The 16,262-nt window shown below is 39.8% G+C and overlaps 1 protein-coding gene across 2 annotated transcripts in view; it reads right to left on the reverse strand.

The window, feature by feature from the left end:
- Window positions 1-477: 477 nt before the first annotated feature.
- Window positions 478-16,262, reverse strand: part of LOC126474981 (E3 ubiquitin-protein ligase RNF185-like) — a 66,857-nt gene continuing 51,072 nt past the window's right edge. For both annotated transcript variants that reach the window (XM_050102528.1, XM_050102518.1), the window contains 2 exons: window positions 13,980-14,094; window positions 478-806 (listed from right to left, as the gene is read on the reverse strand). In XM_050102528.1, coding sequence (XP_049958485.1) covers window positions 709-806; window positions 13,980-14,094 — 213 coding nt within the window. In that variant the 3' untranslated portion in view covers window positions 478-708. The remainder of the gene's footprint in view (window positions 807-13,979; window positions 14,095-16,262) is intronic.

The raw sequence follows: 16,262 nt of genomic DNA on the forward strand, positions 1-16,262 counted from the left end.
TCCATTGACTTAGTCTGGTAGCAAGGCATAAAATATGAAGGTAATGGAAGCCCAATTTAAAATTCAAATACATAATATTCACAATTTATGAAGGGTTACAAATTCTATAATACTGAACACCACTCGATAATCTACATATAATAAATGCAACATCAACAAAATAAATGGCTGCCCTTAATGGAGTTTAGGATTCTAGTAGCACAATGGATTGCAACTTCATTATTAGTAAAAAGCATTATTTCACTTACAATGGAAAACAAAGAACAGTTTTCTTTGCAATGCCATTCTGTTTTTTATGCCTTGCAGATATATGGTAACCTACTATAAAATGACATATCTTCTTTCAACAAAAAGCTCCTTGAGACAAAATTTTGCATATTCCCAACCATTTATTGCTAATGCTAATATTATAAAACACTGCATTTATATGCACCTTATTTATATACACCTGAAAAGATGATATGAAAAATCAAGCAATTCAGTTATAAAGAATATTTATCTATCTATGTCGTGACAATATACATAATAATATATAAGATACATGATAAGAAAATGTTATACCACCACATATACATTCAGCATTTGACAACTGATAACAATAAAAGTGCTTCATATTTCTCTTTATACATATATAAATATTTGAAAAAATTTAAACAACTTTTACAGAAGGCTCTCGTGAAGTGGTTTCTGTGATCATGAGTGCTGATATTACGCCATCAACAGCCAACATATGAAAATAATTGCAACCCAAAGGAACACTTTTGACAGAAACTGCTCCTCTTCAAACTGGGGTGTTCCACGAGGAGCTAGAAAATACAAAGAAACAAATGCAATTACAACTAAAAATTTACAGCTTTACTACATGCATTAAGACAACTACACAAATATTTACCTAATTTTACTTTACTTTATTAATGTCTTTGAATGAAATGCTAATGAGCTTTCTAATGCCACAGTAATTCCTACTAAAAAGAATTCACATGTATCATCTTCCTGATAGATGAAAAGTGTGTGCTCACATAAGGGTTCAGGTTCAGGTCTCAGCCAGTCAATCAATTTTAAAGTGTCCCAAAGTTTCACAAAAGTGCACATTCCAAGGCAGAGTGGTCTATGAAGAGTTACAATTTTGATACTTTTTTCCAAGACATCCCCCCCCCCCCCCTTTTAAGGGGAATATGGTGGCACTCTTATGCTGATATCTTCGTAAATCCATATCTCTATCATATTTTGTTCAATGTCACTGAAATTTTGCACACTGTATAAGTATCCAATATGCTTTAAATAATTTTTACAGAATCGTTAGTAGAATTTTAATGCTGTGAGAGAATTTTGAATTTTTTTTTACATTATTATTTTAAGTAACACTTTTTCGTTATTTCCAGGCAAATTTTTTTTATGGTAAAGTAATCTAAAATAATAAATGTACAACAAGTGCAGTAATGTTTTGGTAAATTATTTGTATTATTTTCTATGATATTTTGGATTTTAACATTTTTTTTTTAACGGACAAATTTTCCATATAATATCAACCAGAAAACTGATTATAATGTCCAGATTAAAATTTTGTTCCTTTTAAATATTTCTTCCATGTAAAAGAATAGGTGTGCCAAATATCAACAAAATCCTTCCAATAATTTCTGATGTGTTCTTGAAAGGAGAAAAATTTAAGTTGCAGAAAAATCATTTTAAAGTTTGGATGAAGTATTTAAAATTTTTAAAATCATACCTTAGCTAAAACTGCCATGTCCATATTCCAGTTCATCATCATCATCATCATCATCATCATCATCATCATCATCTGTAGCTCTTTTAACTCCTCTGCTAACAATTTTTTCTATATTCTCTACTGAAATCTCCACCTTCATGATCTGTTGCTCATTGATGATCTGCAGTATCTGCTCAGTGAAGACTCCAGGTGTAAAGCCTAACTTGCCGAGGGTGTGAAGTCTTGCCACATTCCCCTCATTAAACACTGCTGCAGCTTCCAAAGCAGAAATCTTCACTACCAAATAGGAAACAAACACAGTCTTTGGACATCTCTTCCAAATAAACTTTGCATTGACACTTTCATTTTGGTTCTCCATTTTTCCATGCAGACGTTTTCTTAGCAGTTCTGGTGAAGCCAGTCCTTGTAAAGTTGTTTTAATAGTGATTGCAACCTCCAAGGGAAGGTTATTTTTATGGCTGTAAGCTTCCCCATTTTCCTTGCTTTTCAGAAATTTGCACCATTAACTAGAAAACAGACCATGTTGTGGTATAGTGTCTCTTGACAAGTAATGAAACCAAATAGCCCATACTACCTTCCTCATACTTTCCAAATCAGTGAGGTTATTTCAAACTGTAGCAGCATAACAGACTTGCAGAATGTCAGTTCTCTTCTTTGTTAGTCTGTTTTTACCTCCCAATGGCTTCCCATCCTTTAGTAGCTTGCCTTTATTGTCTGCAACAAGCCATCTGAGACGTCCGCCCATCTTCTTCTGAATACGGCCTAAGCACTCCAGATTTTTAACAGTGCAATCATTTCCATAGAGCTGATTTTCAACTACATTCTTGCAAGCTCTAGAGTCTCCAGCTCCTATATACTGTGTGTATCTTACACCATACTTTCTCCGAAGACCTACTGAAAATGATTTTCATACCAACAGCTTCTATACCACCACTGGAGTCTACATTAATTCCTGTTACAAACAGCTTTGTGAGCTTCTTGCCATTCTGTTTCTTTACCTGCATCATTACGTTTCTTGTGCAAGGAACATGCAGAACAATATTTAGACACAGCCTGTAAGTCTACCACTTTTTCAGTGTCATTAGTGTTGACTATCGAAACTCCATGCAGTGAAGTATGCTTCCTTTTAAGTGCCTCTGCCCACAATTCTGAAACCTGTATTTCTGTCGTGATTTGTTTCTTCTGACACACTTTTCTCAGGTTTTTGTTAGGATGCACTTCATCAGTTATTCACTTTATATAGAAATATATATATAGACTTTCTATATTTTTTAAATACTTTACCAGGCCCTTTGCACTGTAAAAAATGATCAATATATTCAACTTTGCACAAAGAATGACACAATAAATCCAATTTCACTCGAATTCCACTACTTACGGCTTTAATTTTTTTTTTTTTTTTTTACACCATCTGTAGTTTAAATTTCAAAGAAAAAAATTGGAATAATAATCTCAATTAACTTTACTTTCTAATAAGCAAATATAAAAAAGGGGGGGGGGGGGGGCGTGCGTGAGCGCGCGCACACACACACACCTGGTGTATACTTGAGGGGGGGCGCTCATGAATTATAAAAGTGATGTAGGAGTGGTAAAACTGATGTCCTAAAAGCAATATTGGTGCTACAGCTGAGATATAATTGGAAGGGAAGTAAAAGTGTATGGTCTGGGCTAGTACATAGTTCAAGACAGCAAGAGAAGCCCTACCCATGTGACCATGCGAAGCCAATTTTGGGTGAAGACAGTTACAGAGTGAAGATTGCCTTCTGGCAGGGAGATTTGTATCGGCCCTGTTTATACCAAAGCGAACATGAGTGTGCACAGGTGAACGCACATTCACTTGCAATGTGCATTCCATATTCTCTATGTAATGACTGTTGATGTGCTGGAGTATTATGTATAGACAATGTCAACTGGCAATACTTTTATGATGAGGATTATGATCCCACAAACACCTGTGGGGTCTGTACTCTTCAACTAAAAGGAAAGCAGTATCATCTAGCCACGCCGTCGCTCCGAAATAACTCAACAAAATACTATATCACAGCAGTTTGCACGAAAAAAACATTACACTGTGGAAAAGCAAGTGTCTATTATCGAAGATTGTGCCGAATCGGTGAGGACGTGAACTTCCTTTGATAGTTTGTCCTGAAACCAAGAACAACTGAATCACAAGTGAACACATGCGAATGCAACCTGCACACAATCCAATGTCATGCACATAGCATTCAAACCAGAGCGAATGCGCATTCATTTGTGTGTGCTTTGGTGTAAACAGGGCTTCAGAGTAAAAGTGAGAAGGCTAAAAATGTAATGGCTATCCGTTGGACTGACAACAATAAAATAAAGTGAGAGAAGTAATCAGGTCAGTGGGTAGATGGGGCAAGGCAACTGTCCCGAGGGCTCTATACACAATGAGGGCCATCCTTCTCACAGTTTTGTCACCCCCCCCCCCTACCCCATCTGTAACAGTGAAAGTGATGATGAGGGGAATAGCATCCACTTATTCATCAGAGTGCTACCCCTAAAACAGAAAATAGGGTGTAGCAGAAAAAAATATCCTCAATGTATCCCCAGGCAGTTAAAACAGAGTAAAAAGAGGGGCAGTTGGAAAAGGAAGTAGCCAAGGAGGAAGTCTCTGTTCTTTCGAAAGGAGGAAATTTTGCTATCACTCCATCACAGATTCCCACGGAAGATATTGTTGCCAATATAGAAGCAGGGATTCGTCTGTTACCACCGCATTCTGCCGATGAAATCAGGATGGAAACAGCTAGGATATTACGTATAGCCAAGCCACCCAGCAGTAATTTATCCCTAGGAGAAAGGAAGGCATTACAGGAGATTAATGTGGACAGGAATATTATTGTACTTACAGCTGATAAGGGTAATGCTGCTGTCATGCTGAAGAGTGAGGATTATCATAGAAAGATCAGTGACCTCTTGGATCCCACCACCTATAAAAAACTGAAAAAGGACCCTACAACGAAAGTGTTAAGTGCTACCCAGCGATTAATAAAAAGCTCTTCCATTCCTACAGAAGATAAAAGATACCTTTGCAAAACTGAAGCTTACCCTCCTAGACTGTTTGGGTTACCTAAGATACACAAGCCCAATGTCCCATTGAGACCGATAGTAAGTGCCATTGGAGCTCCTACTCAAGAGCTGGCTAGATATCTTGCTTCTTTGTTGCAACCGTATATAGGTAAAACTGACACTCATATTAAAAATTCCATGCATTTTATTGAAAAACTGAGGGAGATCACAATTAGTCCAAGTGACATCCTTGTCAGTTTCGATGTAGTAGCCCTGTTCACCATGATCCCTGTTGACGAAGCTCTTTCTTACATAGCTGATATGTTTCCTACTGATATAATAGCTTTGTTTCGACATTGTCTATCCTCGACTTATTTTCAATATAACAACGAGTATTATGAACAGATTGATGGGGTGGCCATGGGTAGCCCTCTAAGCCCTGCTATTGCTAATCTACTTACGGAATTTTTTGAACTACAGGTGCTGCAGTCGGCCAAGAAAAGCCCTTTGAAATGGTATCGATACGTGGATGACACCTTTGTGATATGGAATCATGCTGAAGAGGAACTGAGTGATTTTTTGGTGCACATAAACAGTTTCAATCCAAGGATACAATTCACCATGGAGAAAGAGAGTAATGGACAACTAAATTTTTTGGATGTATTGGTTATTAAACGGGCAGATGGGACTCTAGGGCACAAGGTATATAGGAAAGACGCACACACCGATCGTTACCTACATAAGAATTCAAATCATCATCCTAAGCAGAAGAGAGGAGTCATAAAAACTTTAGTGGACAGAGCTAATAACATCTGTGAGCGAATTTACTTGCAAGATGAATTAAGCCATTTGCGAACAGCTTTCAAGAGAAATGGGTACACTGACAAGGAAATAGATCGAGCACTCCACCCTAGAAGAAAAGTGTCCGAAAATACACAACAACAACAACCGTCAGCTGGAAAAGTTTTTCTTCCATTTATTCATAACATAACAGACCGTATTGGTAAAGTTTTGGCCAAGTTTCAACTGGAGACAATCTTTCGACCTACCAAGAAAATTAATGAAAGTTTAAGATCGGTGAAAGACGCACGACACCCCTTAGCTACCCCAGGTGTGTATAAAAATCCGTGTAGCTGTGGCATGGTTTATATTGGAACAACTAAAAGGAGTGTTAATACCCACCTAACGGAACACAAAAGGAACTGTAGATTGGGACAGGTTGAAAAATCAGCTGTAGCGGAACACATTTTCAAAGACGGTTGGTCACTGTCCTCACCCATCCAGTCCCCTCCCTGCTCCCATTCTAGCACTACACAGCCATCATTTCATCGCCACACACAGTCTTTTAATTTCTCTCCTTTCCGCTACTTACCCCCCCCCCCCCCCCCAACCTTCTCTCCTGCCCTCCGTCTAAACTGCAGCACTTCACTGTCCGCCACTCCCACCATACATCCCTCCCCCTCCCCACCCAGCCTTCTCCTTACCCCCACCCAGTTGCCACTCCCCTCATGCACTGGTGCTGCTGCTTGCAGTGTGGTTTCAGCTGGCTCAGACTGCAGACATGTATGCAAGTTGCATTTACGTGAGTGTATGTGTGCGCGTGTGTGTATGTGTGTGTGTCTATAGCTGACGAAGTTCTTAATGGCTGAAAGCTATAATTGTGTGAATCTTTTTATTGTGCTTATTGCGACTCAGCATCTCCCCTATATGGTGAGTAGCAGCTTTCCTTCTCTAATATTGTTACATTCCATCGTGGATTTTCCATTGTTTGATATATTCAGATCCTTGAGACAGTCAGCAACACCTATCCCGAATGGCTGGATTGCATGGGGCTGATTCCTGAACAGCCACTCAAAGTCGGGGTGGGCTGCTGCACTAATTGCCAATAACTGAGGGAATACTGAAATTTTCAAGGCTTGTCGGCCAGAAACAGGTGCCACCAAATCCAGAGTGCTGGTTCACCAGCCTCTGCACACAAACTCTGAAATGGGGTGGTCCACAACGCTCAGTCGATATTCAAATTCCTCATGGTCGACAGCATCTAACATCTTGAAGGAAAAAATATGGGCTGATTCATAAACACTACTACTGTAATCCGACGAATGCCCTCTAAAACTGCAGGAGGCATGATTTGTTAGCTCCATTAATCTTTTCACTGTGGCATATCAAATTATTCAATGATTTGAAGCCCTCACCTGCAGATCTTTCAGGATCCAAGTTAATTTCGAATCAAATAGTAGGTCCCCGAATGTTATCCTTGAAACATAAAATACTGCTCCCACTGTGAGCTCTGGTTGGCTAAAACTTCAACAAGCATGGTTAAAATTGACACGCGTAGTCTCCTCTGATGAGAACCTAAAACCAGTTTTACTGGCTGGCCAAACTTCCATTCTCCTGATGGCCAACTGTAGCTGCCTCAGTGTTATCGTAAAACCAAAAGAACAGAAGAAGATTGTGAAGTCATCCACAAACAAAGATCCATGGTCATTGTAGAGGGCTCCTGACAGCGCAGGAGATGCCACTGATAGCCGTTGTGAATAGTGTGGCATTAGGTACACTGCCTTGGGGGACTCCATTCTCCTGAACACAGACCAGGTATCATCAATGCGATATTGAAAGCAATAGTCCTTGAGGAAGGTCTGAGTAAGACATGGCAGATGTTGACTTAGTACCGGTTTATAAAATTGGCAAAGCATGTTGTATCTCCAAGTGGTGTCATACTCGTTTTCAAGGTAAAAAACACACCTTCCAAAACATGCAGTAACTGGAGAGCAAAAATAAAGGTCAATGGCTGAAAATGACCCTTTAGTTGTAGAAAAGTGTTATCTGACCAGAGTTCGAAAGGCAGATATTATCTGGACACATGAAATGCTTGATAAATTCAACCACTGGAGCAAATGGTAACTGAGGCTGACAGCACATTGGTGCACTGAAGTCACCCACGAGGAAGAATGGGCGAGGGAGTGCCCAGAAGAGTTCTAGGAGGAGGGGTTTAGTGGTTAACATCCTGTCAGCAATAAGGTCATTAGAGATGGAGCACAAGTTTGGAGCTGGGAAGGACGGAGAAGGAAATTGGCCGTGCCATTTCCTGCCATTTGCCTTAAGTGATTTAGGGAAATTGTGAAAAAACCAAATCTGGATGGCTGGACACAAGTTTGAACTGTCGTCCTCCTGAATGTGAGTCCAGTATGTTAACCAGTGCATGACCTCATTTGCTCAGAAGAGTTTCGTCAGTGCATCTACATCCAATGAATTATAATGTAGAAGACATAAAGAACACACTGTGATTTTAACTGGTGTGAAAAATTGTACTGCAACTGCTTGTATGGCCACGGTAAGAGCAGAGAGGGAGGGGAGTCTCATCTGTCATTGATGAAAACAGCCACTCCCCCCCTTAGCCATGTCTCCAGGAACATCTTCCTCCCTGTAGGGTGTGGTACCTTAATGTATGTGTGTTGGAGAACTTAAAATAAGTTTCTTGCAAGTACATACGAAATTGTCTTAATTCTTTTAAATCGAAAGTCCCTGTGGGAGCCACTGATTAGCGATGGTTGTAGCTCTCCAGTTCTTCTATGTGGATATCAGTGTCCTCAACCGTAAAATCACCAACAGAAAGGGACAGTGCTTGTCAATCCAACGGTTTTGCTACTATTGCTTTCAATTTTGAACAACATTTTGTATGAGTTTTTCCTTACTTATGGCTGGAGTTGCTTGGATGGATGGAGTTGGCAGCTTAGTGGGCTTCTGATGGTGTGCAGTGGTATCTGGCTGAGGTTTCAAGTCCAACGTTGACAGATTCTGAATAATTTTGGGTTCCAATGTAGCTTCTCCCTCATAGGTACCCTAGTAAGTGCATATACCATACTTGAATCACTGGTCTGTGTTTGCATGGAGCCATCACACTGGTGCCTGACATTTTACCGGTTGCAGGTTGCAAAGCTTTGAAAGCTTTCTCATCTTCATCATGGGGTATACATCTCAAAACTTTCAACTCTTAAATTTTCCTTTCCTTATTAAAAACCCTATACTACCTGCTCTACACTGTAGATCTTTGGAGCAGTTTGTACACTTTGAGCACACCCCTATATCATATGTTATGGTCCAAATAAAATTTACACAAATTATCGATTCAAAATTCCGATGTTATGCTAATTATCAAAACTGAAGAAACAAATTTTGCCTGCAAAACTTTATTATTCAGCTTGTTGCTCTGGTCACAATGAACTAATTAGTTTTGTCGCAAATAATGAAAATCAAAAGATACAACAATTTAAAAAAAAAAATTCATACATCTAGTCATACAGAACAATCTGATGCACTAATAGGCAATGAAGGAAACACAACTTTCAAATTAAAGAGCTATTTTCCTCTTTCCAGCAACGAATTTACATTAGACCAAACTCAACTAGTTGAAAATATATTATTAATTAAAGATTTCACATGGTCCACACATTCATTGCCAATTACAGCCAAATTACTGTAAATTTCCAGGATTACCATTATATACAAATAAAATGTAATGACAAACTCAATAAACAATAAAATATGAACTTTCTGATCTACTGAATTTAAAAACTATTTTAAATTAACAAAAATTGCGTAATATTATGGAGGAAAGGCCAACTCTTGTGCCATTTCAGTCAATCTGTTGTTTTGCTCATGCTGCTCTTAATCTTCATTTAGTACAGCTCCAGTCTAGCTTTTTAGCTCAGCCTTTGGAATTGTTTGTGTCTGTGATCCATTCATTTAAATTAGGCTGAGAGAACATATTTTATAGTTATGAGCAGTAGACATAAAAATGTGTGTGTGTTTTGGTTTAGTCGAATAATACACTGAAGTGCCAAAGAAACTGGTACAGGCACGCATATTCAAATACAGAGAGATGTAAACAGAGAGAATACAGCGCTGTGGCAGGCAATGCCTATGTAAGACAAGAAGTGTCCGGTGAAGTTGTTAGATCGGTTACTGCTGCTACAGCGTCAGGTTATCAAGATTTAAGTGAGTTTGAATGTGGTGTTATAGTTGGCACACGAACGATGGGACACAGCTTCTCCGAAGTGACGAAGTGGGGATTTTCCCATACGACCATTTCATGAGTGTACTGTGAATATCAGGAATCCGGTAAAACAAGAACGGGACCAACAATGACTGAAGAGAATTGTTAAACTTCACAGAAGTGCAATCCTCCTGCAAACTGCTGCAGATTTCAATGCTGGGCCATCAACAAGTGTCAGTGTGTCAACAATTCAATGAAACATCATCGATATGGGCTTTCGGGGCCGAAGGCGCATTCGTGTGCCATTGATGGCTGCACGGCACAAAACTTTATGCCTCACCTGCGCCTGTCAACACCGACATTGGACTTTTAATGACTGGAAACATGTTGGCTGTCGGACAAGTCTCGTTTCAAATTGTATTGAGCAGATGGACGTGTATGGGTATGGAGACAGCCTCAAGAATCCATGGATTCTGCATGTCAGCAGGAGCTGTTCAAGCTGGTGGAGGCTCTGCAATGGTGTGGAGCGTGTGCAATTGGAGTGATATGGGACCCCTTATATGTCTACATACTACTCTGACAGTCGTCATGTACCATGTACGTACGCATCCTGTCTGATCACCTGCATCCATTCATGTCCATTGCAATGCGACACCCCACACATCCAGAATTGCTACAGAGTGGCTCCAGGAATACTCTTCTGAGTTTAAACACTTCTGCTGACCACCAAACTCCCCGACATGAACATTATTGAGCACTTCTGGGATGCCTTGCAATGTGCTGTTCATAAGAAATCCCCCCCCCCCCCCCCGTACCCCTACCCCTACAGATTTACGGACACAGCCCTGCAGGATTCATGGTGTCAATTCACACCAGCACTACTTCAAGCATTAGTCGAGTCCATGCCATGTCGTACTGCAGCACTTCTGCGTACTCATAGGGGCCTTACACACTTTTAGGCAGGTGTACCACTTCCTTTGGCTCTTCAGTGTATTTGTAACTACGGTAACAGTTCTGTGACTTTTTTCTTTCTTTAACTTAAATTCTTGTGAAGCAACTTATGATCTTTTCATTTGTACTGCATGCACTTTTACTTTCTGAAGAGAGAACAAATATTAACCTCTGCATATATCTATACTATCTACTGTTTGTAAACCTTAATAGAGGCTGTAAGAAACCTGGTTACCACTAGTAGGATAATGTGATTAAAGGTGGGTGACCTTCGAATTTTGAAAAGCTTCTGGATATTCACTTTAAGGGCAGATCCTACGAAATTAATTTCAGGTGATGGTCAGTGAAACTGCACAGCTACCAAAGGCTTAAACCACAACAGGCATGTTTAATTAAGATGATAAAGGACTGCCTGATTCACCAGCTGAGCCTCCACAATTTCCACATGCAGTCCTCCTGTTAAAGGCCATAGTGGCATGACTAAATCTTTGACACCTGAAACTTAGAATTGAGTTGGGAACAAATGGTAGACTCTTAAGACAGATATGGTCTGCTAGAATATCTTCAAGCAATTCCGGAGTCTTGAACATTAGAAAAATATGTTGTAGATTTTTTTCAATGTGCCATTGACACTCTTCACGTAGTTTTGCATTTCTGTCACACCATATCTTTCTATTCTTCAAGTAATTCCTCCAGGTCCAGCTCCATTATATAAGAGCGGGTAACCATGCCTTTACAGAAGTTAAGGGTATTATGCAGCTCAGCCACAACAGGTTAGTCTTGCTTCCCAGAAAGTTAGGGATGTGGTTTGACTAGGCAATTTCAACTAGAAGTGTTCCACTAAGAAGTTGTTAAACACTTTTTTAAGTACTCATACTCTTCAAAGCCTTGTGAATATAAAAATGGGAAATCTTCTCGCAAGTTCTCTCTACTCTCTTGATTACAATGAAAGTGTTATAGCAGACTAGTGCCATGTTACTATAAATCTGAGAATACTTCTCAGGTGGACTGTCCAACCAAGTCCTCTTTGTTGGGTGGGTGTAGCTACACCCATCCTGCCAGGAGTAGGTGTGAATTTATGTCACTCTATGGAAATCTGAAGAGCTGCTAGCGAAACATATGTTAACTTCGACAAAGCCCTGCCTGCCTGATCAAACCTATAAAGCTCAGGAGGGGGTGCGTGGGAGGGGGGAAGCAGTAGGTACCCCTGAGGTGCCCACTAGGGACTGTTTTAACTTAACAGCTATTCACCTCATCAACATTGTAGCGCTCCTCGAGGCTGAGGTTTATTTTATAGAGGTATATGCCTTCCTTGAGAACCAGGCCGTAAAGTCAAGGTCCCCACTCTCCGAATCTCACACCACTGCGCTGACACATTAAAAAAGTGTGAATGCAACATTTGTTTTACATCACTTCAGCCACAGCAAAAGGTCTATTGTACCACATCTCAAAAACTGTGGTTCTAATTTTTTTCATTGGAGGTACTGGTATGGTGTACCAGTGCGTACTGTCACAAATCAAGCACTGCCTGTACACAACCATTGTTGGAGGAGCTCCCTGGGAAAAACGTAGCCTTCCCGTTTCCTAACTTGAGAGAGGTACTGGCAGAAATAAAGCTGTGAGGATGGGGGGTGAGTCGTGCTTGGGTGGCTCAGATGGTAGAGCATTTGCCCGCGAAAGGCAAAGATCCCAAGTTCGAGTCTCGGTCTGGCACACAGTTTTAATCTGCCCGGAAGTTTCATATCAGCACACACTCCGCTGCAGAGTGAAAATCTCATTCTTAAGAGACATTCTTCATGAGGCGCATCTGCCAAGGCGGCATAGTCCTCACCATCAGTGAAGCATGCAAACACTTCTACCAGCACTATAGGTGTGTACAATGAGGTCGTGTCCTCCGGGAGGGAGAAACTAGTTGAGATGGATCTACATTCACTGTCAGCAACAATTCATGTAGAGTTTGAAACCAACTGCCATTGACAAGGTATGATACTCATCTCTGGCTCTTGTCACTTAGAATCTTTTTATGATCACACTTATCAAGACATGTTACTTGGCAGCGAATAGTACACCATTCCTTGCTGTCATGTTGGACTGACTCTGTTGATACAATGGCAAATCGACCAACTTACTTCACGGTGTTATGGGGACATCACAACACAATAAATCTTTCTGTCAGTCTTTCGCATCTCCAAATTGAGTCATTTTACTGTGCTGGTTCTATGCAAGCAATTGTCATGTACCGCCACTTCACCGCCGTGACTTTTGTCAGAAGTAGAGGGTGGCATGATCATCTGGCACCAGTTCTACATCGTATAATTTTCTAAAGTGAGCTGTGTGCTCTTTCAACTGGGTAATTATGACTTTCGTGCTGTGAGATACCTATGGCAGTTATTTGCTGGTGTCTTACCATATGTCCTATTAATCTATCCTTTCTTCTGATTGGTATTTTTCACACATTCCTTTGCTTGTTGATACTGTGAAGCTGTCGGTCATGTCAGAAATTATTTTTACAGATCCACGAGGCATGATGAAGTGCCGTGGTGCTATGAGCAACAACCTCGCCCTTAGCCCCTCTCAGTGCAGCTTTGCCTTGCTGATTAAACCATGTCTTCAGGTATCTGAGGGATTCCGGAAGCCAAATATCCAAATATTATGGTTCTCTCTAGCAGCCAGAGACCACCAGGGCCTAAGGGTCAAGATAACCTACTACAGAGTCCAGAGAATCATCAGAGATGTGATGATTAACTGAAAAGGAGTTTTGCAGTGTGGTGCGACAAGTACTTGTGGGTTCCATGGCTAAAGTGTAGATCGTCAGTCACATGATATTTGTCTTAGGATCCATGTGTGGAGCTGGTTATGGATAGTGTCTGAGACATTTCTTTGCTCTCATACTTTGACTATTCAAGAGAGGCACAACTGTCATCTAAGGCTCATTAGTTTCTTTCTCTAGTGCGTTCAGAGTAAGTAAATTTGGGTTGTATGGTTTGAGGTTGAAAAGTCTCTACGAAAGCATGCAGGCAACTCTTGATGAGAGATGGAACATTAGCCTCAATGAATGTGGTATTGTACAATATGTTACCAACAAAATAGTAAGAGTGAATCAATATGTCTGGAAACACATTGCAGAATCTAATGTGATCTCAAAAAAAAAAAAAAAACAGTTTGAAATTCATTAGTATGGCCAGTCTTTACAGTTCCTACATACTTTTCTACAACTGGACTTCAATTTTTGAATTAAGAGTTGTTGTTAGTGTGTGCAGACGCACTATCACTCACCTGCACTAGGTCTAGGATCACCAAAATTGAAGGTAGATGTGAAGATACCAAAGGGAAAGGCACCAATGCCAAATGACATGTGAAGGCCATCTCCAAAACCAAAGCCTGGGAATCCCTGCAAAACACACTTATCAGCAACTGAGGGACAAAACTGAAAAATCATACACTTACTGTAAAGAGATGGATACAATGGCCACACCAATGAATCACCCTTCTGAGTTAACACAATGCAGTGATGAAATAAGGCAAACTGATTGTGTGTAGTTAACTATAACATCAGAAGACATACACATTAGTTTCATCAAATAAATACAGATATTTACATTTATAGTGCACAGTCTGACTGCACTGTATTAGCATTAAAGTAATATTTAAATTTCTGCATCCAAGAGCAAACTTGTTGCTAGATGCGTGAAACCCATATAACTTTTATGCAGCTTACAATACAAATTTTCTAGTGGAAGAGTAGGAAATGTGTATCTAATGTCTGACCCTATTTACCTGAATATACTGGAGCTGATTGAAGCCACATAACTACAACAGCTGCACTACAATGCGTACTCCTTGACTGCCAAATGCCAGTTAGCAATGTGGTACATTTATTTATTTATTTATTGAACATTGCAAAATTAGAGTCGATATACATATTGTAAATTACATCTAATATAGAACACATCATTTAGAAATTACTATGGTATAAAGAGTGAAGGGAAAAAAAACCATGATTGATTTTCATTCCTGGCTAGTATAATATTAAAGACAAATTACAGGAATGTAGATTTGAACTACGAACAATAACAGCACTGGAGTGAGAGATGGGGTGAAGAGGGAAAGAAAGAAGAATCTGATAAAAATCCAAGCAATGAAGACAGGAAAATGGTAGTGGCATCAATGATTCCAAAATTGAGGGGAGAGGGGGGGGGGGGGGGGGCGAGGGGGATATATAATGATACGTCTGCCTGTGTCTGTATATGTGCAGATGGGTGTGTGTATGTGCGCGCGCGCGAATGTATACCTGTCCTTTTTTTCCTCCCCTGAGGTTAAGTCTTTCCGCTCCCAGGATTGGAATGACTCCTTACCCTCTCCCTTAAAATCCACATCCTTTCGTCTTTCCCTCTCCTTTCCTCTTTCCTGATGAAGCAACCTTTGGTTGCGAAAGCAGAAATTTGTGTGTGTGTTTTTTATTGTCTCTATCAACATACCAACGCTTTCGTTTGGTAAGTTACAGCATCTTTGTTTATATATATATATATATATATATATATATATATATATATATATATATATATATATATATATATATATATATATATATATAAAAAAACTGGGAGAAGATGACAGCACTTGCTTTACTATTTGACAGAGGTAAATTGCCCATATACATTAATTTTTAGGGACAAGGTACGACACAGACAGGAAGTACTTCAGCTTTTCCTCAAATGTAACAGGGCACTGACTTGTGCACCAAGTGCAGGGTAGCTTGTTCCAGAGGCAGACAGTAATAACACAGATGGAGCCTGTGGAAGCTTTTGTTTCGTCTGTGTGTGTGGTTGGGGGGACACAGTTAGGATACTAGGTAAGACAGACCTTGTGTTTTGATTATAATGACATGATAGGTTCTTACGTCTCATTCAATATACTGTGATGTATGAACACTTAAGATGCAATGAAGTAGACACAGTGTATGGTAGTCATATAACTTGTCAAGCGACGAAATAAGAGTATGAAACTCCAACATTGTAAGACCTTAGCAGCTGTCCTGGCAGAAAGGTTGCCACACTATTGCCTCACTTTGCTTAATTTAATGTCCAATGTTGCAAGTGATGTGTTTATAGCTAAATCATCCCATCGCAACTTATACTGTACTTGACACTGGCTAGAGGCTTACTTTGGAGGGATCGTAAATCTTTGCAAAATACAAAGTTCACAGCAAATAATGGGCAAACCTTAACAGTCATTCACTTGCTGTGAGAAGACTGATGTAAGAGCTACTGATGGACTGCTTAATTGTGCCCTGAGGAGTTTCAGTAGTGTGCCACATTATTCTCAGTGCACTAGAATAGTAGCAAATTACTGTGCTGCCAAATTAATTTTCTAATCATGCTATGACTTCCAAAACTGATGCAGTTACATTAGTCTTAACTCAAATGAGTGGTTATAAGTTCCATTGACTGAGGGTATTATGAAACGCGTATTACAGGAATATTACAGTGAATGTAAATTCAATGTATATGACCAAGTCCTGATTTCACTTGTTTTTTGTCACATTTTTCCTCTTCTCTG

The sequence above is a fragment of the Schistocerca serialis genome, chromosome 1, assembly GCF_023864345.2.
Source record: "Schistocerca serialis cubense isolate TAMUIC-IGC-003099 chromosome 1, iqSchSeri2.2, whole genome shotgun sequence".
Taxonomy (NCBI): Eukaryota; Metazoa; Arthropoda; class Insecta; order Orthoptera; family Acrididae; genus Schistocerca; species Schistocerca serialis.